General features: G+C 44.8%; 3 protein-coding genes across 4 annotated transcripts in view; 1 reads left to right on the top strand and 2 right to left on the bottom strand.

Moving 5' to 3' along the window:
* Positions 1 to 1,482, top strand: part of LOC142560111 (uncharacterized) — a 185,600-nt gene extending 184,118 nt beyond the window's left edge. For both annotated transcript variants that reach the window (XM_075671931.1, XM_075671932.1), the window contains one exon: positions 1,287 to 1,482. In XM_075671931.1, the coding sequence (XP_075528046.1) occupies positions 1,287 to 1,304 (18 nt within the window). In that variant the 3' untranslated portion in view covers positions 1,305 to 1,482. The remainder of the gene's footprint in view (positions 1 to 1,286) is intronic.
* On the bottom strand, positions 1,152 to 22,627 carry LOC142560110 (transmembrane protease serine 9-like). The gene is made up of 9 exons (XM_075671929.1): positions 22,549 to 22,627; positions 21,468 to 21,658; positions 12,071 to 12,401; positions 10,423 to 10,533; positions 9,290 to 9,521; positions 7,266 to 7,389; positions 5,311 to 5,473; positions 3,530 to 3,675; positions 1,152 to 2,497 (listed from the first exon to the last, which is right to left on the bottom strand). The coding sequence occupies exons 1-9, from the start codon at positions 22,586 to 22,588 to the stop codon at positions 2,324 to 2,326; spliced, it is 1,512 nt and encodes a 503-aa protein (XP_075528044.1). The 5' UTR covers positions 22,589 to 22,627; the 3' UTR covers positions 1,152 to 2,323.
* Positions 22,270 to 26,316, bottom strand: pygo (pygopus family PHD finger). Its single transcript, XM_075671934.1, has one exon. It carries the CDS (start codon positions 26,174 to 26,176, stop codon positions 25,511 to 25,513), a length of 666 nt encoding a protein of 221 aa, XP_075528049.1. The 5' UTR covers positions 26,177 to 26,316; the 3' UTR covers positions 22,270 to 25,510.
* Positions 26,317 to 26,570: the final 254 nt, after the last annotated feature.

Here is a 26,570-nt window from a genome sequence, read left to right as displayed (position 1 = left end):
CCCCGCTTTGAATTGTAAATGCTTCATTTCTATTGTACTTATGATATTTTTCATATTTTCCTTGGTGCTTGTAACCTTGTAGTACATTATGAGTGTATAACAATCACCCTCCCCCCTTATGTGATGCCCTCTGGGCCTTTAGGGTATTGAAAGAAATGTTTAAAAATTAGAGGAGCGGCAAGTTCTTTAGAGCAGATAAACCAGGGCACCACGCCCACTCGTTTATATCCTTCAGGAGAGCAGACAGCTTCTGCAGGCTTGTTTATTAGTGTAGTGTGTCTCAAGTCGTGGGCCACTAAAATGCAGGGTCCGCGGGATAGTTGCACGGGGTACGTGAGGATTACCCTTCGCAACGAAGCTATGACCGACGTCATGTATATCGAAACAACGATCGCAGTGTAAGGTCACGTTCACCGTATCGGCGCAGATCAAATCGGGAACCAGAACCACTGGTATGTAGGGCGCTTACGCTTGCTGCCATACGCTGCTTGTTCGAGACATGCTGCATCTGAGCATTCTGTGCGAAATGCACTGATCGGTTGGTGTTGCGCGCGCTTCCTGTTCGCTGAGGGAAGCAGCCAATGCAGTACGCAGCAGGGCTTTGGTGGTGCACCCTTTCACCTCGCAGTCTCGAGACTATTTCCTCGACCACTTGGCATTCACTCCGCCATTCAGTCCGCCACAAGATAAAGCCCTGACCTGATCGTTCCCACGATGCTCATTACAGTTCCTTCGGCGTGTTCGCATCAAGTTATTCGTCAAGTTCGCGTCAAGCAGCCAAGTCGTGGCTTCACGTTAAGGCGCATTTCTAAATGCGGGGGCATAAGCTCGTCTATAACAGCGTCTTACCATCGGTTCTGGAAACAATGTTTCCACACCGCAACCACAATTCACGTTACTTGCATCTTATTAGGTGGCCGGGCCAGCTTAATAAGTGGGCTTTTTCGTGCCGGTTCTTTCTCGACTGTAACAACATGAAAACAGCACCAAATGAGGGATGGAACAAATAACAGCACTGTATAAAACCACCGCACGTAAACCTCGCCTCATATAAAAGAAAGAAGAAAAAAAAAACCTATATTGCCCGCGTATATGGTGCTGAGCAGAGGTCAACCATCAGATTTTTCGAGGTAAGAAAAAGTACATCATAGTTATGACAAGCAGCAAGTGGCGCTAGACTCTTTATTACCACCAACATTTACATGACATCTTAGGAAGTTTCAGAAGATGTGCTCAATAATTTCATGCGTTACTGTCTTTTTGATGTTCTCTTTGCCATTTTTCAGGGTTTCCAGGAAAATTAGGACCAGTATTCTTCATCATATCGACAATTAGGATGAAAAACTCATGCAGTTGATGGACCGCCAGGGGCCTAGTTATGCCATATTGTTTCTATATGACTGTTCAATAAAAATGTGTTAATAGCCAAAGAGTGCAATGCCCCCAATAAACATGTTCCGTGCAGCTTGTTCATACTCGATACCTACAGGGAGTTGTCGCTTGCTTTCAAGTGTAGATGTAACAGTTTTACCACACCGTAATAACGAATTCATGAGGCGTGTGAAAACTCACTAAGAGAGCGTAGCCTCCGAGATCGCACCAGCGCATTTGTGATCTCTGTATTCACGAGAGAGTTTAGGCGATGCGCAGCCTTCATAAAAAAATATTGCGCTCGTAGCGAGACCTTGTGGCGTTGCTTTTGCCCAGAACTTAGGAAAGATCCTTTTGTGTTGTAGGACTTTTATGTGCATCAAAAGTACCTGTAATATCTCTTTTTCAAAACTTCTGTGCCTGCGGATAAACACACGGACCACCCACATTGTAATAAATCTTATTTACGCCTTGGTTGGAAGCACTCTCGCTATGTCGGGCATGCCACGCAAAGGCTTCTCACATGTTCTTCTTGATGCTGACAGAATTTTTTTTGCAAGATATTACCAGAGTAACATTACTGTTATGTCCAAAGGTGCCACATATTCGTGCGCAAGGCATCAGTGGTTACTAGTGGCGACATGGTAAAAAGTTTCGCTACTTCCTTGCCTCTGTGTTGAATATGTTTGTTGACTGCGCAGTGCTAAAAGACACAGAAGCTGTGTTTAAATTTAGAAAACTGGGAAATGATAACTCGTGGTGTCAGTATATTGCAAATTACTCTGTGCACACTGTCTTTTCTTTTTCTTTCTTTTTTGTTTTTTGCACTGCTTAAGGTTTTTTTTCTATCAAGTGAATCATTTAGGTGGTACTTGTGCTGTCAAAAACGGGGACTATCCGTTGTTTGGTCTCGACTCCTGCTCCTCTCACGCCGTTCAAGATTCCGCTGACGTCAGGAGCGCGTGACGCTTCCCGATATGACGTCTCGTATCCAGGTGTAGTGTGGCGTCACTTTGGTGTAGATGCCTGGGTGTCGTGGCTCCCCGCATCGGAGTCCACCCGAGATCACACCGGCCAATTGCCATCTGCCTCCTTGCTTGACCACCAAAGGACCACCGCTGTCACCCTGTACAACACGACGGCAGCAGAAATAAATAAAAAAGATTGATTTGATGTAATATTTTTCTTAATTTGGGCATCGTCAGTGTTCAGGCACTTCGGAGACAAAACACAAGCACAAAATCGAATGTGATTTTGATAATAAAAATAGTACATTGCGGCTATATAAATTCCGTAAAGAAGCGTAGATTTGTTCAAGTGTATCTGCACATTTGCTGCCACAAGCAAAAAGAATAGTGCTGTCGGGGAGCAAAAGTTAATAGAGACCACGGCATTAAAAAAAGTTAATTCATTTTGGTGCACCCGTGCAACGTGGCATTGTCTCAATGCACTGCATTGGTTGAAAAGCGCACGTAGGCTGCACCTATTTTATGTTATAATATGTTATACTACATGACTAGGCTGCGAAGAAAATATGAATTGCACCGCCTATCTGGTCTGCCGACTTCGTTTTTTCCCGCCTGTACATAACTTATTGAAATGTAGATGTATTGCTCGGTAAAGAGAGCATCTCTTGTTTTTTTTTCTTTTTTCTGGGGGCTACGTACGACTGTTCATCTGTTACTGCTGCTATTACGTCAGAACAAAAAGCCGAGTGTCTCTACACCTTCACAATGTTTCTCTTTCGTTTTTTCATTGCTGTATTGTCCTTGGTCGAGTTGATGTGCTGCAGTTGCTCATGTAGTGGCTTACATTGAGTTCTTTCTACGCTAAACCTGGAATGCCCGAACGCAGTTTTACTTCAAGAAAAAGAACAACAACTTGTTGACCTTTGCTTCTGGCCAGGGAGAGTGCATTTGGACAAAAAGAAAACAATTAAATGTCATACGAGTAAAAACTCCGTGAGTAGTAATTAATTCATTAGTATTTTGTTTATCGAACTATCAAATACCGAAAACTCACTCCAACATGCCAAAAACTCTACTACAGGCTATGTGCTAATTTTCCATTACTTAAATCAGAATTTCGTGGTGTCAAACGGGCGTAGAAAAAAAAATATGCGTTGGTCATTACGGGGATAAAAGAACAGACTGCTTACGTGGCACGAGTCGTGTCGGCCGTCCTCGTAGCCGGCGCAGTACATCAGCTGGTTGATGACGCACGTGCCGTTGTAGTAGGTGGCGCACTCGTCCACCGGAAGCACCAGCACGGCGGCCTGCTTCAGCACGGGGCTCATCTCGGCCTCTTGCGAGGGTTTTGGGCGGCGACAGCAAGAAAACCACTGAGTGCTTTGCGGCAGTATCGAGGGGAGCGCTTATTCTTACCGCCGCCGGCACGATCGCGAACAGGGTGCTTTGAAAAAACAGTGAGGGATTGAGTGCTCGAACCGACGAGCAGGCGGGCAATGGCTTCACTTTTCTATGTCTCTGTTTCGCTTTTGCCCAAATTAACACCTGCAAGCTCGCGCGTATGTGCCTTTTGCGTACAAAATCGACCAGCTCAGAAAAATACACGTGAAAACATGCGCTCGCGTGTGTAAAGCTCTCGTTCAGTAGGACGGCGTACGGAACAGCAAGAACAAAGCGAGATACGGTTAGGTAGTGCTTTTTATTGACGAGCTTACGAATTTAATTATGTTTCTCAATGCTCGCGCTCGTACAATGGTTAAAACGGTATGACGTGGATTGTATGTAGTGAACACGTTTTGAGCGTGAAATAGCTCTCGTGAGCTAGCACGCACACACGCACGCACGCAAAACAAGATTCGAAAATGGTAATTACCTGGGCTAAATATGTCTTCATGCATTCTCAACGCTCAGGATTGTTTGTGGCGTTGCAATTGCGATATATGACACTGAAGAAACGAGGTTATTTGCGCTTTGTTTTGAATCTATATGTTCCACGCAGGCTAACTTCACTATTTGGGGTTGGTGATCCATTAGAGCTGAAAACATGGCACGTTTCAGGCAAGGACAAACGAGTAACGAACATTGCCGTCGACTGCTGCATTCGCCTGCGGCAACAGAATTTGAGGTATACAAACCCAGATCTTTACAAGTACTTCGCGCTTTCGTCGAACCAGGGCTCAAGAAGCCCTAATGCTCAAGAAGCATTACAAAAGGGCGCTGAAGTTGCCTTGACGTTAGGGCGCACTACTTGTACAAAATAAAGATTGCGCTCCCCTCCCCCATTTTTTAAAAATTTAATGTCTACCCCCTCGATGCTCCATGAGTTGACGAGACTTGTTCGACTTCAGGAAGTATGAGGAGAGAAAGTGGAAAAGGGTAATGCCGGCTTCTCGACCGAAGTGGTCACTATATGCTTCTTTAACGTTAATATTTTAGTATTTAATCCCTGAACTATTCGCCATCAAGCACTCTTCTACATCTTGAAGGCACCGTAGTGCATAAGTGTTTCTCCAGTGTTTTCACCATTTAAGGGATCGCTGATGAGTCAGTTAAGCGCATTCTGTTGATCTGCGCTGCCTCTTCCCAGGTCAAGGTGGAGAGTCTAGCGCAGAACAACTCTAACGGCACATTCGATTGGTCGCTTTCCAGCGCTCCACGAGCAGTGTGGTTCGCACTCGGCTGACTGAAATTGAGCACTCGGAACGCATTCGCATGGCTCGCTCAGAGCGCTTGAAGGCGCTCTCACCTTCGAGCTGAGGGCGCGACCGAGATCCTACCGAATCTCAGTCACCTGGCTACTCCGATTTCTCTGGGAGCAGCTTAACGTTCGGTAGGGGCAGGCTTTCTCTGGCTCCAATCTCGACATCATCGCTGCAGGTCGAGTTGGAGTGCAGTAGAGACCAGTCTAATGTACCATAAGAGCGCGGATATAAGGTTTGGTCAAAAAATCAAGTACGGCAGAGCCTCTTACCGCGGGTCGCGCCCCAGCCTGTGACGTAACACGTCGTGTTGTCGGCGAGCTCGGGAAGCTCCTGCAAACAGATTGGCTGCACCTGTCCATTGAGCGTGACGGGCGCGTTCAGCTTGAGCAGCGCAATGTCGTGATCTTTTCGGTTTTCCACCAGCACAGGCCTCTAGAAGAACGTAGGAAAAATGACGAACTTTTAGCGTCGGATCAGACGCGAGGAAACCGTATACTAGCTTCGAAGAGTGCTTGTCTTTCTTCACTGTAATCAGTTTTTACCTGCTCCATTACATACCCTGACCACGTATGCCAAAGAAAGGATTCGCTCGAGATTATCAGAAAACTACGGCAATATCTACTCATTAAAGTCAATGTCTGCAAGTCAACTCAACATGTCTTTTACGCAACGTTCAAACAATGGAAACTCGCAGAAGGGTGCTCGATTATCATTTCTTTATGATAGCTTATAAAAAAAAATAATTCAAGCTTCCAGAGTGCATTAAGCCTCTTCCAGTCAAAAGCAATCGTAACGTTCATGGCCCTTCACTTGCTCCATTTTTTGCCAAAACTAACAGTTTTAAGTACAGTTCCTTTCCCTCGAATAGTGCAAGAATGGAATTCGCTACTGCCATCTATTTTTTGTTCACGTGATTTTACTGGTACATTAGAACGTCTATTTACCTGGTAAAATTGTATGTTTTTGCTCTTTTCATTGTATGAGAATGCATAATTTCACTCTTGCTTGGCCAAACATTTTCCTGCAGTATATTGAAATAAATAAATAAATAAATAAATAAATAAATAAATAAATAAATAAATAAATAAATAAATAATACTTCACATGCGAGCGACAAATGAAAAGGAACAATCATGCGTGTGCACATGGTGAAAATATCAAGATGCGCCGCAACGACTTACAAGGTAAAATATATCGCCAGCAATGCCCACGGTTGGGTTTATGTTTGTCGAATCAGCATTTAGAAGCGGCCACGTTACGTATGTACACGCGCAAACTGGCCAGGTCTGCCAGGCTATAACCCCACATTTAGCAACATCATCACCACCAACCAACACATGCGAATTTCTCCGTTGCACCGTTTTACCGAAACCGATTGAGACGCACGGTTTCAGAACGCGTTCGCGCGCAGCAGGTAACACAACGAATTGAGTAAATCACACAAGTGCTCGTGTTGTCCCGTTGTTTCGTCCGTGTACTGTGTTGCTTTTTAAAGTTAATCCAACACCAACAAGCCCATATAGCCGCTCTCATCGGCTGCAACATGTCCTACCAACAAAGCCAAACTTCTTCGCTCGGTCAAGATACCGAGGTATCATGCTCACTTTACAGCCTGCTTCTTGGTAAGACATGATACCACTCCGTGAGTGGTACACCGTTGGTAAACAAGCGGCACCTTGATGAAAGATTGGTTGTAAGGAAGCTTCATTAACAAAATTTCCCCCATCGCTGACATCACGAGTTTCGCAATGTATCCATCTACTCGTCACCATCATGACCTTAAGATAACCTCCTTTCTATCCTCACACTAATATATTCAAATAAAGTTCTTTATATATATTTTTTTCCTTGATCCGTTGTTAGTTCGAACTCGTCAACCGATTTAACTCGTTCCTCGCCACTGCCTAACTTCACTGAAAGAAATTAACGATTGTCAACGTTTTGACCCTCCTTGTACGTCTGCGTTCTTGGTTTCTTTTGTTTGCTTTGGACTTTCATATAATCTGTATTGTTTAATGCTCTTTTTCTGTAATGTACCTTATGCGTTTTCGTTGGTGTATCACCTCTTCCTGCGTTCCAACTTTTTCAGTGTTTGTTCCCCTGTCAACTACTACTACAGCACATTAGGGCTTCTTTATGTCATAATGAAACACTACTTATTTTATTTATTTATTAATTAAACTCGCCAAAAGAGGGCGAAACCGACATGAACCTGCGTACTCACAACGGCCATCTGATAGCCAGGGTGAATGAAGATGGACTCTACGTAGCGCAGCTGCTGCGTAGCTTCGTCCTCGAAGAGGTAGTACTTTCCCACGTACACTATCCAGTCCGACGGCTCTCCCCACCTGGAATCGCGAAAACAATTTCCTCGTCAGCTGAGGCAAAATGAAAAGAATTCCTCGCGGCTCAAACAACGCGATTTGGGGCGAAGACTCGCGCTTGTCTTTTATTCGGTTTACGCCCTCTTTTTTTATGTCGCGCTGTTACATTTTGAATCGTGCAGAACCAACTAGCCAGGCCTTTAAGGTCTCTAAGTTACAGTTATTCGTAACATTTTGCTTCGCTGCCGCGCGATATCGGTGCTGCTTGAACGACGTGTTCAATGAAAGAATCCTTTGTTGCAATTCGTCCCCAGTGTTGCTGAACAGGATAATGCCTTCTGCAAACCGAAGGTTGCTGAGATATTCGCCGTTGATCCTCACTCCTAAGCCTTCTCAGTCTAATAGCTCGAACAGGTCTTCTAAGCATGCAGCATTGGAGAGATTGTATCACCTTGCCTGGCCTTTTTCTTGATAGGTAACTTTCTACTAGTAGAGAACCAAGGAAGCTGTGGAATCTTTGTAGATATTTTCCAAGATATTCACGAAATTCACGAACGCCTCCTGTGCTCCTTAATTATGCAATGCTTCTATGACTGCTGGTATCTCTACTGGATGAATTGCCTTTCATTATCTATGAAAGCCAAATAGAGAAGTTTATTGTACTCCGCAGATTTCTCGATTACCTGATAAATGACATGTATGTGATCCAATGTAGAATATCCCTTCCTGAAGCCAGCCAGTTCTCTTGGTTGATTGAAGTCAAGTGTTGCCCTGATTATATCGGAAATTATTTTGATGAATCGTTGAAGCAAGTTGAACCACGGCCTCCCGATCGATCTGGGAGGCCGTGCTTCAACTCAAGCAGTTCAGGTCGCATAAGCGACCCGACGGGTAGCATATGTGCTCCATTGAGGAACCGGTTGACTCTTAACTGCGTTGAATATCCTTATTCACCCCCATCCCATACTTCTGTATGCCCTGAGGCATTTACCCTCGCATTAAAGAAGAAAAAAATTCGCGAGGCGGATTGTTCAACGGCAAAACACATCGGCGCTTTGAGATGAAGGGTTCGAGCTTCCAACCAGGATTCAGTCTTTGGTTCAATGCTTAACCAGCATTCCCTCGCACATTGCACAGTACTGTAGCTGAGGTTCGTAGCTTTCCCAAAGATAATTTGACGCACTGATCAGATTATGAGTGTTATCTGTGGAGAAATAATACGTACACTTTTCACGGAGGTCTGACTTAACTGACTTCCATTACCTTCGTCAATTTATCTGTACACCTAAAGCCGGCTGAAATTTCGCACCTCGATCGAAAGTGACATCGTTCGGACTTCTGTAGGCGTTCTGTATGCTTCTTTTTTTTTTTTGTGACAGTGACGTTTTTACCCTGTACTGCGCGTGCGCAAACGCTACCTAATTTTATTTAGGCTCGCACTTTCCTAATAAAAAAAATCAGTTGCACGTGTAGCCATCGTGTGTGTCCCCTTCTTCTCCTGTGCTCCTTCTCTGTGCGCTACAGTTCAAAATGGTCAACCTATACCAACTCGCCCAGTTTTGCTGAACACCCGCCGTGGTTGCTCAGTGGCTATGGTGTTGGGCTGCTGAGCACGAGGTCGCGGGATCGAATCCCGGCCACGGCGGCCGCATTTCGATGGGGGCGAAACGCGAAAACACCCGTGTGCTTAGATTTAGGTGCACGTTAAAGAACCCCAGGTGGTCAAAATTTCCGGAGTCCTCCACTACGGCGTGCGTCATAATCAGAAAGTGGTTTTGGCACGTAAAACCCCAAATATTATTATTAGTTTTGCTGAAGGGAATCTATCTCCAGGAGAAGCGTTCATCCTGCTGTGAAGGTTGTAAAAGGTCACGATATTGATGACGCCAATAGTTTTGCCACGGCAAAAGGAACTCGCACCCACGTGCGGAAACAGTGAGCCGCCGATACGAGCCACTGCCTGTCGACGAGGGTGGCGCCGCACTTGTGCCCGTACACGGGGTCCTCGGCCAGCTTGAGCGATGCCTGCCACGGCCAGCTCTCGGGCTTCGCCTTGCTCCCGCCGACGATGTACGCGTCCTCGTCGCCGTGGAAGCGGAACGGGTCTGCCAGCGGTTGGCCACAGGTCTCCGACCCGTTGCCGCTAACCTCAGGACCTGACGATAGCGGACGGGCGCATAGTTATCAAACAAAAGCGATGTCGACCACCGGACTGTGGCACGAAGCTACAAAAGCTTTATATACATGAGCTGCGATATCGAATACTCACGTTGTTATGCGCAGTGCCGAGTGCGCAACGTTAGGATGCTGTTGATAAGGAATTTTTGTACCCATCTATTGGTCACTTGTTCGTGTATTGTTTCATATATACCCACTCCTGCCCAAGGCCTGACACTCAAGCCGGCAATAGGTACCAAATAATAAAAATAAATAAATAATATACATAAATAAACGGATACAGATTTTCTCAGAAAGAGAAACCCGTATGTGTTTTTCTTGAGCAGCGAAGCTCTCTTTTTTAAATATCCGTATGAGTTTCCTTCCTATAGCTTAGTGCTACAGCCCAGTGAACGACAAATTTTTCGCTTTCGTGAGCCTTACTCCAGCTTGCGGGCTTCCACAGAATTGATTTGCCATACTTGGCTCATAATTGGCGCCGATTATAGCTTCTTGCCGGTAGACACGATGTAGGGCGTTGGGCTTTTCACTTCTGATAAAATATTTTGGTTGTAATGCCATATTAGAGTCTACTTTGATCTGTACCTTACTTGAAGGGCTGACGCAGGTTTTGAACTGCAGGTGTTGGCGTCGATATTAGTTCTGAAATAAATAGCTTTGCTTACTTGTTTACCGAGCTCGAGCTGCATTAAACTTCGACCAAATGCACTCTACGTAACTCAGCAAAATGGGTGGAAGTCGTTAGCCAAAAAAATAATGTAACCCACCTGCCTAAAGCAGAACGCTACAAACAGCCTGTGTAGCTCTACATTAGTGCGTCGCTGTGCTAAAGCTACCTAATGGCAGTATTTTATTGTCACGAGAACGTCGGCCACTTACCGCAGTTCTCCTCATCTGTTCCGTCACCACAGTCGTCGTTCCGGTTGCACCTTTTGCGCTCGTCCACGCATTGGCCATTGCGGCAGCGTAGTTCTTCCTCCTTGCAATGTTCTGCAGTATATCCGGAAGAGAGGCAGAGGTTTACAGCCCAATGGATCATTTGCAAAAATATTCTACGCAAGCGCGAGAAAGACATTTTGCAACCTAAATACTATCGTCTAACGACTGGTAGAACGAAGCATTGCTCCCGTTCAACAGCTTCTAGAATTTGGCGGTATATAGTAAAGGCTGTTGAATTTCCCCTCGGTGGCTAGGTGCTGGGTATCGGGGAACCATGGGTAGACTGTTTTTCTTTTATGAATTTTTCGAAAGCCTTTGGGCTCGCGATTCCTCTTGGGGCGGGAACTCAGATGAATTAAAGTAGTCCGGACATTGGTTTTTTGTTAGAAAACAGCTGTGCATGGCAGCCAACTACAAATGGCCTATAGGAAAGTATACTCTGTCAACCCTTTTCTCGTGAATGTAATAAAAAGATGGTGTCTTATTCAATTATTATTTGACGCATAACAAGTAAGGAGCAGCAATAAAGGGCGCTTTAAAACAAGTTAAATCGCTAAAAGAGACCTACTGCAGCGCACGTAACAACACCGGAGATAGGCTTTGTTTTCCAACCAGATCTTCTAGTGAGTGGTTTGGCCACTGCACGGAAAAGGGCACGCGCTATTTTGCAAGTTGCCCATTGACAAATAAAAATTCAGGCATAATTCATCTACGATGACTGTCCAAGCATGCGAATAGCCGAAACACGTCATGCATAATGCGTGCCGGGATCCTCGCTCGCGCTTCCCGCCGTATTCTGGCGGCGCCGCCGTGAAGGCCGCGCACACTCAGTGGCACATAGACAGTGACCCAAATTTGGCGCCAGAGAGGTTCATTGAAGAGCGGCGCATACCACGTGACACATACCCAAAAGCGGCACATATCCAGACGAACGGACAACGTTTCTGATTGCACACCTTTGGTATCGGCCCACATTTTTTGATGGCACAGTTAGAAAGCCCAAAGAAAACTGGTCTAACAACGCCAAGAACGCAATTCTCATTAGAAGATTTGCGGATCTCACGCGCTGTGGGATCCGCACGGAGCGCGAAGGAAATGTCCGTTGGAAATCGGCAAGGAACGACCGAGGCGTTCTTTTGTTGGTGTCAGGTTAAATAGCGCACGCTATGAACTAAGCATAACATTGCTTCTGTTTGAGTCTTTGACTTTCAAGAAAGGCTGAAGAGTTAGCTCCAAGACTGTAGCTATATACGAGTGGCCAGACGCCGGCTGCATTATCCTGCTTGTGACGATCTCAATCGCTCGGAAGCGCTTCTGTTCACGGGACCGCACCCACTAGTGATTTATGCATCGCTGTCCGACGTAGGCTAACAATCGACAGATATGTTTGCGTGACGAGTCCAACTGCCTTCGTTCCTCAGCACATTCCATTCGTCGTATGTATTTCGGCTAACTAATGCACTTTCTATCTTTGCGAGTGCTGCGGTGTCGTCGTTTCCCTCGCTGCCAAGAGCACCGCCACGACAATGTGTATCACTCATTCATTTCTTCGTTCGCCGTTCACTCACCCGCTGAATCCTTCACTCACCTGTGACGGGAGCGTCGGTGAGGTAGTATCGCGCGACGAACCCTAGTCCCGGTGTGCCCTGCCTTCCGGAGGTGAACACGAGCGTGGCTGGAGTGTTGGCCGGAATCGCGTAGTCGCGCGGCAGCCAGGGCCCGCACCAGCGAGCCAGAAGCGTCGCGGACCCGTGGTCTTCGAGAGCCGAGCCCAGCGCGACCGGATTCTGTTGCTTCTCGGCCAACTGCTGCTGCTGCTCAGGCTGCGGTCGCCACTCGCCGGCGTACAGGGCCACCCGGTCACGGATGCAGTCCGGGGAGTCTTGCAGCGAGAACTCCTCGAACGCCAAATTGATTACCTGAGGCGGCAGGAGGTTAATATCATGGCGCTAACTCTATCCTCTCGTGTTGAATTTGGTTTACACGTGCAATAACAGACGCTCTAGTCCAGATGCAGGCAACTCTATTTCTTGGAGGGGGGGGGGGGGTTTGCACGTGAAGCTAAGACTGTCTTGAAGGACCGCACCGAACTAAATTCTGTGCTACTTTTATTGTTTTGGTTCCGCTTGCATGCCGGTAGAAATGTGCTGCGGTGAGGTTATGGCAATATGAATGGGTATATTGAAAACGCCAACGGAACCCTTTCACCAACGAGGAAAACGGTTATTTAAGATTACTACCCTAGCAGAGAGAGCGGAAGAGTGGAGTTGAAGATTAATATGCAGAAGACAAAGATAATGATGAATAGCCGGGCAAAGGAACAAGAGTTCAGGATCGCCAGTCAGCCTTTAGAGTCTGTGACGGAGTACGTTTACCTACGTCAATTAATTACAGGGAACCCTGATCACGAGAAGAAAATTCACAGAAGAATAAAAATGGGTTGGATCGCATACAGCAGACATTGTCAGCTCCTGACTGGAAGCTTACCATTATCATTGTAAAAGAAGGTGTACAATTAGTGCATTTTACTAGTACTGAAATATGGGGCAGAGACTTGGATACTGACAAAGAAGCTTGAGATCAAGTTGAGGACCGCGCAAAGAGCGATAGACCGAATATTGCTAGGCATAACGTTATGAGACAGAAAGAGAGCGATTTGCATCAGAGAGCAAACGGGTATAGACGATATTTTAATTGATATCAATAAAAGAAATGGAGCTGGGCGGGTCATGTAATGCGCAGGTTAGATAACCGTTAGACCATTAGGGTTACAGAATGGGTACCAAGAGAAGGGAAATGCAGTCGAGGACGGCAGAAGACTAGGTGGAGCGATGAAATTACGAAATTCGCGGGCGCTAGTTGGCATCGATTGGCGCAGAACAGGGGTAATTGGAGATCGCAGGAAGAGGCCTTCGTCCTGCAGTGGACATAAAACAGGCTGCCCGAAACTGTCGTTCCTTGCACAGCAAAAACCATAGCAAGGCAATGTATGTATGTATGTTTGTATGTATGTATGTATGTATGTATGTATGTATGTATGTATGTATGTATGTATGTATGTATGTATGTATGTATGTATGTATGTATGTATGTATGTATGTATGTATGTATGTATGTATGTATGTATGTATGTATGTATGTATGTATGTATGTATGTATGTATGTATGTATGTATGTATGTATGTATGTATGCGAATGTCGAAGGCGATTCAAACTCTAGTTGACATCGGTCAAAGACGACATCTTCCTGAGAGAGTTGGGAGTGAGAACGGGGTTAAGTCACTGCCCACGGCACTCTAACGCGTCATCCCTCGCGTGAGGCGAATAGGAAGGACGTAGGACTCCTTAAACTTCTTAACTGCGCTGTTTTCGAAATCGGCCCACATTTTCAGACTGCACTGTTTCCTGGATTGGCCCAGGACAGAGACTAGAAATGCCCATGCCTAGTACGAAAATGTGGGGATAACTTGTCAATAAAAACCACGGTCTTCAAAAATTTGTTCTCCATGTCCACTTCGCACTGCCACTGGTCGTCTCTGTTGAAGCGTGGTGCGGCATCACGGCAATGATGGACGTATTGCCGTGAAGCAGCGTTGGGCCTTTTCTCATTTTACTCCCTGCTACAACTTCACGGCAATGCGTTACGCATTGCCGTGAAGTTGTACCAGCAGAATTCTCGTGTCATTCCCAATTCGCACTGCTAGCACTGCTAGCAATGACTGTGATCACTGGAGAAGTTTACTGCTTCGCAGCTTGCCGAGAAAAGCGCATTAATCGCGAGCATATATGCAAAAAAGGTGGGCTGTTGTGCCAGCCGATATTTCGCAGAAAAGTATGATAAATCGCAATCGACAGGTGATATCTAACATCGTATCAATCTTCCTACACCCTTTCGCAGCACTCCGCTTCGAAACATGCGATAACCTTATATTTATCGGGGCCTACCTTAGTCAAGTAGTTGAACTTCCTCCTATATTCGATGAGTAGCACTCGCTTTTTTACTGGTTTGACATTCTCACTAGCGATGGATGCGCCTGCATTGTCTTCAATGCGACATACTGAACGCATCTTTTTTTTTTTTTTTTGAGAGATAGAGAAAGCGTCACATTTTCTATTTCTATTATTGTATGTGACTGCGATAGTGCAGAAAAGGTCACGCGAATTCATCGCAACGTTTCTGCGCAATAATGCGTCTACGGTCTACGTATGGCAATCAGGGCACATCCGAGGAGGACGTGGCGGACATACGAGCTAGCAACGGTCGGTGCATGCAAACGCCGGCAAACTGAACGCCGCTGTTCAACCACACCAGTTTGTTTTGCACCAGCGCGCGCATAAGCTTTCACCGCGTTAATTGGCTCTCCCCGCAAGAGATTCACGCAACTGCTCCGTGAGCTCTGAAAATTTTCAGTGGCGATTTAGCGGTAAGTGCGAGAGAACTGCGCTCGCATTCAGTGGCAACTCTAAGAATTCCCGGATCCAGGAATTAAACTTCGTTCACCACATTGCAAAGTTTTTTTTTTTTTTTTTGTTCAGTAGTTCCTTCGACACATGCCCTGCATCTTCTAGGAGCGAAGTGGAACTGACGGTGGTTGGGAGAAGACCACCGTCAGTTGCACCGTATTCATTCAATCAATCAATCAATTGATCAATCAATCAATCAATCAACTTTATTTCCCTTGGAATAAGTTGCGTGGCAAGGGAAATATTTCCCTTGCCACGCAACTGGCCGCTCGCGGCACTTTGCGTGTATTCGCGGGGTTCTTTCACGCTCGGAAAAACACTTTTATATGGCGTGCACGTATTGAGGAATAGAAAGCTATGTCGGGAGTTTTTTTCAGGTTGGCATCCAGTTATATTATTTGAGAAGTTGATTCATTAAGACGAATTATGTAATTAGTCGGAATTCAAAAGATAATTCGAGTATCCCCAAGCGACGACAAACATTACATTGGTTCTGTCCAGCTAGGTGGCATTTGCATATCTTTAAGTAATTGTGCATGATAGTTAGGACACCCTGCATATCGCAATCCCACAGGCGATACCTAACACCGCATCAACGCTTTCTGCACCCTGTCTAAGCACTCCACTTCGAAACATCTGATAATCTCATATTCTATATACAATATGATCACGTTTTATATATACAGTAGACTCCCTTTAAGATGAACTCGAAGAGATCATGAAAATTTGTTCCTATTATAAGAAGTTCGTCTTAACGGAAGTGCCCTCCAAAAAATAATTGGCAGCATGACCAGGTGTATCCAAGTATCTTACTTCAAAACGGTAAGTGAAGTAGACTTATAATGAGGGAAAATGACATAAAAAGCACTTATACAAACTTTCTTCAAGTGGTACTCTTTGGTTTCATCCAGTCTGTGCAGTGCTCCTAGAGACGGCAAGAGTACGCAACCGACGGTTGGTGAGGCGGCAGAGTGAAAGAATGGCGTCTGTGACGCGTGGCGCAGTCGTGGTGGAGCCTGAAGGACCCGTATGCTGACGCGAAGCTACATGCTCCTGCTGAGAAATGGCGCTGGCCAAGATTTTTTTATTGCTTTTTTTTTCTTTCCTTCTCTTCTTTTCGTCTCTGTGCACGGGCGATGTGCGCCACAGGTATTCTGTAGCAATCCACCTAGTGGACTGTCCATTTCAAACGCTGCTCCTCTTCGCTCGTACAGCTGCATCCAATGAGCAGTGGCCGAAATGGACAGTCCATTAGGTGGACTCTTACAGAATGCCGCCCCAATATAGGGTGCCTACAGGATTGGTAGCGATGGCAGTCGCTCCGAATGTTCGTCCTAACCGAAGAGTACGTCTGAGGCGGTTAGTCTTACGCGGATTTTTTTTTTTTTTGCATTGAGTCTATGGAAAACCAACCAAATTTTACCGTGTTGTTCGTTATAAGCGAGACTTTAGCTTAACCGAGTTCGTCTTAACGAGAGTTGACTATATATAGTAACCGGCTTCTCTCTCTCTCTCACACACACACACACACACACACACACACACACACACACACACACACACACACACACACACACACACACACACACACACACTTTTTTCCACCTTGACACTCCTAATGCTAAATATCTTTTTTAATTTTATTGTGCTGCTGGTGCTGCAGATCAAAAACCTCGAGGCTAGCCGGACAACATGGTACTAGGATTAGGTGAAAACTGCTTTTAGGGTGTAGATTTTAGCACTCTAAGAAAAGTTAGCATCTTTCGAGGCTTGTCACCAAACAGAGATCGCCATCTTTCCGCGTCTTTCCTTTCTTTAATACCGTGCGCCCGCTACTTCGAGGACACGAATAACATGCACGCTATCAGCGTGACGTAGCATTCTTGGAAGGAAAGTACGGCGAGCGCAGAGCGTTCAAGGAAGGAAACGCAGGCGAGACAAAGCCTTGTTTGCCGACGAGATACGCCCCAAGGGGTGCGAACTTTCTTGTGGAGTGCAGTTTAAAATTAAGGAGAAAGGTGTAGCTCATGAGAAGACCGTGCTTAACTGTTGCACTGCCGCGTAACGGGAAGGGTGGCAAATGACAGCCGAAATTTAGGCATAGGAGCTCTTGTAAGCACATGTGTGGTTTAGACAATTCAGTCGACGCCGGACGGGGGTAACTGGGCATTCGGTATGCGCCACTAGGGGTGTGCGCGTTCTTGGCGAATCCTCCAGAATAGGTATGTCCAACTGTGACACAAAAGGCACAGAATCTCTAAATACTTTTTTGTGCATGCATGAACATGCCATCACCAAATCGTACGCATTGCCGTTAGCTCTAAAGAATATAATTAATCGCTTCCCTTCGCATAAATTCTAGCATCTGCGTTGGATGTGCTCTGGTTTTTTTTTTTTTTAATTCGTTAGCATTGGGAGTGTCAAAGAGGGAAAAAAAAAAAAAAGTCGCGGGCCTGCACGGCACACGTAGCTGGAGGAGCGGCTGCATAGGAGCTCCATTTACGGCACCACGCGCTGCAGGGTCTTCGCGGCGAAGTCATAGAATAAAGTGGCGAAGTCTCTTCGCGTCGTTTTCACGAGAACGATCAGCTGAACTGTCCGCCCGGCGCCACCGTCGAGCTGCGGCTTGTCCCTCTGCCAAGCAGGCGCCGCCCCAGCTAGCCGCTCGTCCAATAGAGTACCGTAGTGTAGTGCACTCTAGTGGCTATGATGTTGGGCTGCTGAGCACGAGGTCGCGGGATCGAATCCCGACGGCGGCGGCGGCCGCATTTCGATTAGGGCGAAGTACGAAAACGTCTGTATGCATGGAGGAAGGAAAACTTCCTCCATGCCTGTATGCTTAGATTTAAGTGCACGTTAAAGAATCCCAGGTGGTCAAAATTTCCAGAGGTCCCCACTACCGCGCGTCTCATAACCAGATCGTGGTTTTGACACGTAAAGCCTCATAATCTAAAGTAATTTTTTTATTATGCAAGCACAATTCAAAGGGCACATTTATATACGCTACGCGGAGCGCATTTCACATCACAAGGCAAGTGGCACGATACCATGCTGATGATGAATATTGGCATCCCTTTGAAACGCGGCGGCGGCAGAGTCACCTGGTCAGTTTGATTTACTCAGGTACACAATATAGTATATTTTTTTTCTAGCATTCTTGTATACATCACATTAAACTTCTTTTTCTTTGTGAAACCTTCTTTCGCTTTCTTATGCCGCCACCTGTGCGACTACTTTATGGCGTTCTACCTAGTGTATAATAATATGCAACTGTAATGCAAGATGTGCACGCATCGACGCTACGCGAGGCGCATGTCACATTGCACCTCCCCTCGCGCGCGGACGTGTTTATGGAGCATTTTTCCGCAGCACGCTTGCAAACACTTGCAGGCGTTAAGTGGACTGATGTCCCACCAAAGTATCCTGGTGTGCCGCTAGACGCATATAAATTAAGCGCACACTATTGGAAAAAACGGGTTTCGGCCCTACAAAGTTACGCCCAGACATTCGTCCCACAATGACTTTCTATTTTTGGGAAAGCCGAAGCCAGCAATAAATTCTTGGCAAACCAATATTTACTATGTATTGCAAGTTATTCATTGTGCTAGGCTATACTTTTGAGCCCATGAGGCGAGACATTATTCATAGGCCTGTTAGTGAAGGTGGGCTGGGCTTAGTACATCTTTATGTGCGGCAAATAGTGTCTCGTTTCTTCTTTTTTCGTGATACTTCACATCCTATAATTCGGTCATACATGCGAATCGCACTTGTTAATGTGTTACCTGATTTAGTTGTTTCTTCAAATCTTTCATTGCGTTTATGCTTGTGGGGGTTCATGCAAGAAGTTTACTTGGCGGTTTGTTTCCTGACAGTTCAGTTTTCCACTGAATACTTGTACTCTGTGTCGCACAAAACGTTGTGCAACGATTTACTGTCCACGCTATTTCTGCCTCCATTTTACCGATCATTATACATTAAATGGCCAGGCCACGATGTACTAAAGCGAGTTCGCAAAATGTATTTATCCCCTTGCTGCAAAACATTCTTGTATAAACTTCATAGTGAAACCATATTGGTAAAAACATGGCTACAAAAAAAGGGTATCTTTGTCTCTTCTGTTAACTGTCACCTTTGTAATGTACCAGAGACAATTGAACATTGTTTTGTTAGCTGCACCGACGCCATCTTGTTCTGGGATGACCTCCTACGGACTTTAAAGAAAGACTTTGAGATTAACGCTCATACTGTGCGATACCTGCTGCCAACCTCTGATAATAGTGCACCTTTCGATATGTTTTTTATCATGGGAATGCACAGTTTGTGGAAAACGCGAATGATGGACCGAAATGCCGAAACGGTGTTACCTACAAGGGTACATTTTATCCAAATGACCCTACACCTAAAACATGTTTATGATGGACTCGGTATACAACCGTACTGGTACCCTATTTTGGTGAGGTGCTTATCCTTACTACCCTTCTAAAGTGAAACCAACGTTTCTACTCACAGTATGAACGCTGCCTTTCTGTGTGCGACTTTTATTGTGCTCTCCATTCTCTGACTATGAACAACTGGTGAATGTCGGGTTGACTGCTACTATAATAAATACAATGAAATAAAGAAAAAAAGCTATTGCGCGGCTGAGTAACAAATTAGCTTACTTCCACGCAGCGGGCCTGGGTTCGATTCCAGCAGAGTCTAGGTTCGTTTTTTTTTTCCCTTATTCCCGGCGATAGCTGCTACAGACACCGGAGGCGGCAGTGGCGGACACTATCGCCAACCGAAATGGCTATTGGGATGAGCCCATGACAGCTTACACTGTTAAAAGTGTATATGTATGAAGTATGGGATTCTGGTCACATGGCAAAGGTACTTAGGCGATGAGAGCTTGTATGTGTATGTGTAAAAGCGTGTATATGTTTATGTATATAGCGTACTCACGGCGGCCTGCTCCGGACCACAATTAGTTGCACGTCGACTTGCCTCCTTGAAGCGACAGGACATGTTTCAAGTAAGCTCCTCTACAAAACTTTGTGGTAAGGTGATCGCAGTTTAGATCACGGATCAGGAACCTCAAAAAGGTGCAACGTAAAGCTAAAGCATTTCTCTCGCATTTACTGATAAAGGACCACCTACTTTTTCTTTCCTTTTTGACAGCGCTTTTTTGTTTGCAAAAATGTAAGTTGTTTATAACAGAGAAGCCAGCCACGCAAGAATGAGAAACATATACTATCTGTGCTGACACATTCAAAACAATGTCGATGTTCATTGTTCACCCTCCTGGCAGGAAGGCCTGCTTATTGATTTCCGGCATGTCACTTGCAACATTAGTAGGGTGGTAATAAAAAACAAACAAGGTAACGATGTGGAATAGTGGAACAGGGGGCAGCGGCACCTTCCTCAGGCCAACCTCTTCACATATGCTTTCATTAATTAAAATTATCTCTCTCAGTGCAATATTATCGTGCTTAATTGTATAACCACGAAGCCCTTTATGCGAGGAACCGCAAGCACATGCACACACCTACAGCATAGCACAAAAGAAAGATGGCATGTATGAAGATTTTGTTGCAACATTTTCCACGGTTGAAATGTGTTAATTAAATCTTCATACGTGTCATCTTTTATTGTTCTGATTTATTTTATTTTGTTTGCTATATTTTCACCGGATCTAAAGAACTTGTTCATATACGGACAAGAAGTGGAACTGAGGCGACCGATTTTTCTTAGTCACAGTCACATGAAGCCACAGACTCTCTCTCTCTCTCTCCCCCCCCATATATATATATATATATATATATATATTATAAAATGTGTTTCACATAACTTGAGCCAAGAATTTAAAAATGAAAGGCGCGTCCGAAGCAAATTGAACCGAATGCATACCATTCGCAATAGCCTATAGTAAGACAAATTTTTATTTTCCCCATAACTCTTTAATTTGGTTTAATTATCCACCTATTTAATTACAGGCTGAGCACCCTAAGTATAATACGCTGATTTGTAGAGCACTTTCAGAAACCATCGATCGAGTTGTTTTCTTTACAATACATCTCACATGGTCCTTTTTTGGGGGTTGCAAAAAAAGCCAGCAAAATATGAAAAAAGAAACACATGACGGAGCGTTTACGCAATGGTATTGTGCTGCTCTCAAGCGTGCATTCGGTGAACAAGGTCGGCTGCGTCGTGACTGGCGACGAGGAAGCGCCAGGACGTTCTTTATCTCATCGGCAGCGCTCGGCCAGCAACATGCATTTTCGCTGTCTTCCGTTGTTAAACTGAATTAACAGGAATCAAATGAATGGAAATCTACACATGTATAACACGAAATTCTGCTGAATTCACTCCCATGCCATTATGCACATGTGTGCATCAAATCGTACGGTGCTATAACATTGTTTTTCTCACCACTAGGTGGTTGAAATTAATCCAGATTTCCCTACTCCAGTGTGCCTCACAATCATATCATGGGCTTGGCACGCAAAACCCCAGAATTTAATTTTCTTTTTCTCACCACTTACCTTGCCTGGCAGTGTACGCAATGTCCACATACAGAATACACCGGCAGGATACTTCGCAATTCCATCAAAGTTTGGGCTCAGGATGTACGTAGGGTCATTGTCAATGATATCAGGCCCGAGGGCATCCTTGCATGCTCTATCAGCATCAGAAATTGCAGGAAGGTTCAAACTGCGAGAAAACACTGGGCCAGCTAAAAAAGAAGCAAAAAAAGACGTTTTTTGCCGCAATTGAACACTCACAAAAGGAAGACACATAAAGACAACACAGGTGGCTTTATGTGTCTTCCTTTTTGTGAGTGTTCAATTGCGGCAAAAATCATGTCTTTTAGCAAGCACCAACTAGGCCAACAAGCAGTTCTGTTGCAAAAAAGGAAGCAGGTGGGACATATTACGCAAGTTTTTCTTTCATCTTCACAAACGCACGAAAACAACAACTAAATTGTGATACTGTCTGCATACAAACCAAGGCTAACTATCTACACAGATGTCAATTTTGACAAACAATTAGCATGGTGTATGAAAATCACATGGTTCCACAGCAGTGAAATTAGGACTGGTCTGTCTGCAGCAATAGATGACTACCATCATTTCTGGAGTTCAGTGCTCGTTTCAACAGAGCAACATAACTGTTAAAAATTAATCATGTAAGACTAACAAGACCAGCATAAAAGCTTGAGAAGCATGGGTGTATAACGTGTACAAACTACACCAGCCACCCTCAGTTGCTTCGTAAGGCTATAAGTACATAAAATATTGACAGCACCATTGTCACTGCTGCAGCCAACAAAGAACTCACACAAGATGAAGCTGTTCATTTTAATATATATTCACAAGCCCAACAGGCTGACTGTACATGGGAGTCCGAGATCATGCTTGAAACATACATGTCCAAACAAATCCTAACAGAAACAACTACTGCCATGCGACACGAAAATGTACATCATCAACGCAACCATGCAAGTTACTCTTGGGTTGCGCAATCTCTTTACACTTTATGCACAAGCATCTTTGCACATAACAGCCTTCGTTTCTGCATCATGGTTAAAAATTTTCATTGAAGGAAGAATCAAACATCACCTACCAGAACAAAGAACTGCAACGGCTAATGCGAGGAGTTTCATCGCTGAAACTAGGCAGCTTCAATGCACCTCTTGTAAAAGAGAGCATGCCGCTGCCACACTTATCTTATCATGGTCGAAATTCATTGTCTGACCGAGGTAATGGAACGCGGGGTTGAGTGATAACCGAGATAAGAAACAATGCTTGTAAATAATCGGGCCAATTACACTGCTATGCAACATCCACTGCAATGAATGTCATCAAGAGCAGTTAGAGGCCTTCATCAGGGGGTTAAGAAAACATTTGTGGAACAGATTTTACATGACAAGGTTAGTTACCTGAAATGGGCTATGTTGTCCTACATGCTTACTTCTTGAGCTCTCACTGTTTCCATCACAATATTTACATAATTTCATTACCATGATATCTTACAGGATTAAAAAAATTTAATTATTGTTGAAGTTATGAAGCAAAATGAAAAAGAAAGTGTAGATGTTATAAATATATACCCATGACACACGAAATCAAATGATTGCTATTAAAATGGCACACAAGTTCTGCTACAGCTCTCGTCTTATACATGGCAGAGATATCTGACACAAGAGTGCAGCAAAAATAACAGTGTAAAAACAACAAGCACGTGCAAATGATCCATGAGAAATGCGAATTGCAGGTCAGAGACTTGCAACACAGGAACGCGGGCAGCACCAACTGCTTCACTAATGGTCGCCCCAGTTTCATCATGTTCATCGAGGTATAGTTTAACCTTGTTTTAAGTAATTACATCTGACACAAAAAATACATTTTCATAAGCATACAGATTCGTCCCGTGCCAATACCAGGGTAAACATTTTAGATTTAATTTGTTACATCCAATAATTAATTAGTAATATGTGTCCCAAAATTTTTCCCAAATCAGCAACTCCCCCCCCCCCCTTGCTGTTTTCAGCAAAGAAATACTTCTCATAATGCTTAACTGCATGTGATTATAGTAATAGGCAGTGTAATAGATGGCACATGACCATTTCCAGCACTCATGGATGATAACTGTTGTGCTGACAATCGTATACCAACAGGCGCTTCGTCAGAGTCCCAGCCATGACACTACTGGTGAGAATGTATTGCAGCAAAATAGAGTACGCTTTTGCAGTGCATGCTGCCTTGTATGCAGCATTCTGCTTGTCATCGGACAACCATGCAACCATAGCCACAATGTGAAAGCCATGGCTGTCTACATTGTAGTAAGAACACCTTCAAGCTTGCTTAACAAGCAGTGGCCATACACAATTTTGCATGCAAACATGAATGCATGACTTTAATTGACAAGTACTATTGAGTTATCACTGTTGTCTACTATGTTTTGTTTTAGCCTGGTCCTCTGACTTCATAATCACTGCTGTTAGCAGCTTCTTGACATCATGCCTTGGTAGCAGCAACTTAGGTTTCAGTTACTAAAGAAGCTTTTACCACAAATGTAAGTTACCCATACCCATTACACTGGCTATGATGACACATGTAAATGTTCTTGCATTGTGCAAATTTTACTGTTTCAATGTCAAGAAAAAGTGAAGTTTTCTGAGGCAAGCCTTTGTTAAGATTTCATGCAAAGAAATGTACCTAAAAGTTGCTGCAGCCAATGTACTGTGCTGTGAGCTTTATTTATGTGAATCATGATATGCAAATTAAAACTTATACAGTAGGTACAATAGCACCCCTAAGACGCTGTGCACCCTTAGCTCTTGTACTTTCCTTGAAATGTATCAAAATTAAATCAGTTATAAAGATATTAAAGACACCAACAACTGATTCTGACACTAGATAATATTATGGGAGAAAAAAATATCTTGTACAAGTGCCCTAGCCATAACATTCACTCCGGGCGGAAGATTCTCCTTTTTGGTCACTGTTTATCGCTTATGGTAGGAAAACGTATAAATACCATGCCATCATGAACCACTGCACACAGATTTTAGTCAAACACCCCCCCATTACGCTCTTTATCAGAAAAAAAAAAAAAGTCCATTACCACAAAACGTACCTTAAGAGGAAGCTTTAGCTTGGGTGCTTCTACGTAAATACATGTAAAAGGAGAATTCATTTTTCTCGTCAACCACTACACCAAATTTGTCAAGGTTTGTTGCATTTAAAATAAAAGCTTAAAATCTAGTGACTGTTGATTTGGAATACTTTATTTCAGTCGTCAATTTTTTACAGAAAATTGGCAAAAATAGAAAATTTATGAAACTATCAAGTTTAGAACCGTGCAACTTAGCAATGAAAAACGATACTACAATACTGTGAGTTGCATCTAATAGTACATCTAAAGCGGACAAAATTGATATGTTACACATGTATCTCAACAAATTGAGTAGTATGTAAATACAGCTTTTTCAGAACCCTTGTTCACGGTGTAACAAATTCCTGTAAGACATAAAACGACATATCAAATTTGTCCGCTTTCAATGATCTAATGAATGCTATTTACAAAACCACGATATCTGTTCTTGGTGCAGAGCTACTAATTTGTAAACTTCATGCTTCTATTTTTTTCAAACTTTCGAATTTTTGAAAATTCTTGTAACAATCTTCAGGCCTTACATCGAAATTCCGCTTCCAACAGTCACTACAATAACTTTCTCTCTCAAATGCAACAAATTTCATCGAAATCGGTCCAGGGGTTATCTCAGAAAAACGTTTTTGCGTTTTACATGTATTTGAGTAGGCCGCGTCGGAGTTGGGCCCGAGCTAAAGCTTTCTCTTAAGTGAGCCTGTGGCTTTCAGTGTTGGTGTTATCGGGCATGACGAGTGCTGCACCTATTTGCAAGCAAAATACATTTGTAGTTGTAGATATGCAGCACATGACAGCTATGACTCTGTCTTGAGTCTCTGGCTTCGCTACAGAAGGGACTTCAGGATTTTAAGAATTCGAGTTCTTCATCGCACGAGTAACCAGCGTTCACCTCGCACAACACAAGCGCACCACATCACGGCTTGAACTTGACGAGTGGTATGCTCTTCGACGAGAGGCAGCGGTCGCACACCCACTCAGCGTAGATCTCCTGCGTCAGCAGGTAGAACGCAGCGTCCGAGAGGCCCGTGCAGATGCGGTGGAACCAAAAGTTGCACCCACTCTCGCACAGGATCCCCTGCTCGTTTTCGTGCACCTCCTTGTGGCACACGCCGCAGGGATATATGGGCGGCGCGTTCGGGTTCTGCGGGTTGAACACCATCGGCTGATCGGGAGGGTAGACCTTACCCGAGGACATGGGCATCGGCTTCGGGTGCATCGCCGCCGACGGTGGCATTACGGGCCCACCCGAAGGCGGCATCTGGGGTTGCGAGACGTTCGGAGGCTGGTGCAGCATGGCGTGCTGCGGCGGTGGCCGCCGGTGCAGGTGGCTTTGTTGCTGCGACGTGACGGAGTCGTCGAAGGGGTTCGAGGCGACGATCGTCTCCCCGTAGCCCGTCATCGGAGGCGGTGGCACCAAGTCCGGTATCGAAGGGCTTGCCTGAGCCGCCGGTGTGCGACGCTTCTTGGTGGACGGGCTCTCGGGCTGCAGCTTCATGTCGCCCGGTCCACCTCCAACGCCGCCCGAGCCGTCGAGGTCGGCGTCCTTGAATTTGTTCGCTCCCTTGCGCTCCCGAGGCATTCTGAGGCTCTTTGCTTTGCAGATCTCGTCCGCCGGGTTCAACGCATCCTAGCGAGATGTAAAAGCGTGTAAAGAGATCGAAGGGACAAACACCGTGCAAACAACACCGGTTGACACTGCTAGACACGTGATCAAGTACCACGTGATGCTAAACATAGAAGACGCTTGGCTTGGCTTGGAACAGTACAAGCTGTTCAGTGGTCTCATATAGAGAAAGAAATGTCTTTCTCTATGCCATGGTGTCGCATAAACAACAAGCACATTTATAATATACAACAATAATACTGCATGTATTACGGTAAAGTTGTAATTATAAAATAATTGGTAGTGCCCAAAAACCGAAACCCGACGTCTATGATGTGTTATCAAATTTCAAAATCGCGTCCGGCATATT

The sequence above is a fragment of the Dermacentor variabilis genome, chromosome 10 (assembly GCF_050947875.1).
Source record: "Dermacentor variabilis isolate Ectoservices chromosome 10, ASM5094787v1, whole genome shotgun sequence".
Taxonomy (NCBI): Eukaryota; Metazoa; Arthropoda; class Arachnida; order Ixodida; family Ixodidae; genus Dermacentor; species Dermacentor variabilis.
This window is presented reverse-complemented; position numbering and strand designations above follow the sequence as displayed.

Bases quoted from the DNA above. Each gene is read 5' to 3' on its own strand.
- LOC142560110 (XM_075671929.1), bottom strand. From the start codon at position 22,588: ATGAAACTCCTCGCATTAGCCGTTGCAGTTCTTTGTTCTG. The intron at 9,522-10,422 runs GTAAGTGGCCGA...CGCTATCGTCAG, and splicing joins AACAGATGAGGAGAACTGCG to GTCCTGAGGTTAGCGGCAAC. The intron at 3,676-5,310 runs GTAAGAGGCTCT...AACCCTCGCAAG, and splicing joins AGGCTGGGGCGCGACCCGCG to AGGCCGAGATGAGCCCCGTG.
- pygo (XM_075671934.1), bottom strand. From the start codon at position 26,176: ATGCCTCGGGAGCGCAAGGGAGCGAACAAATTCAAGGACGCCGACCTC.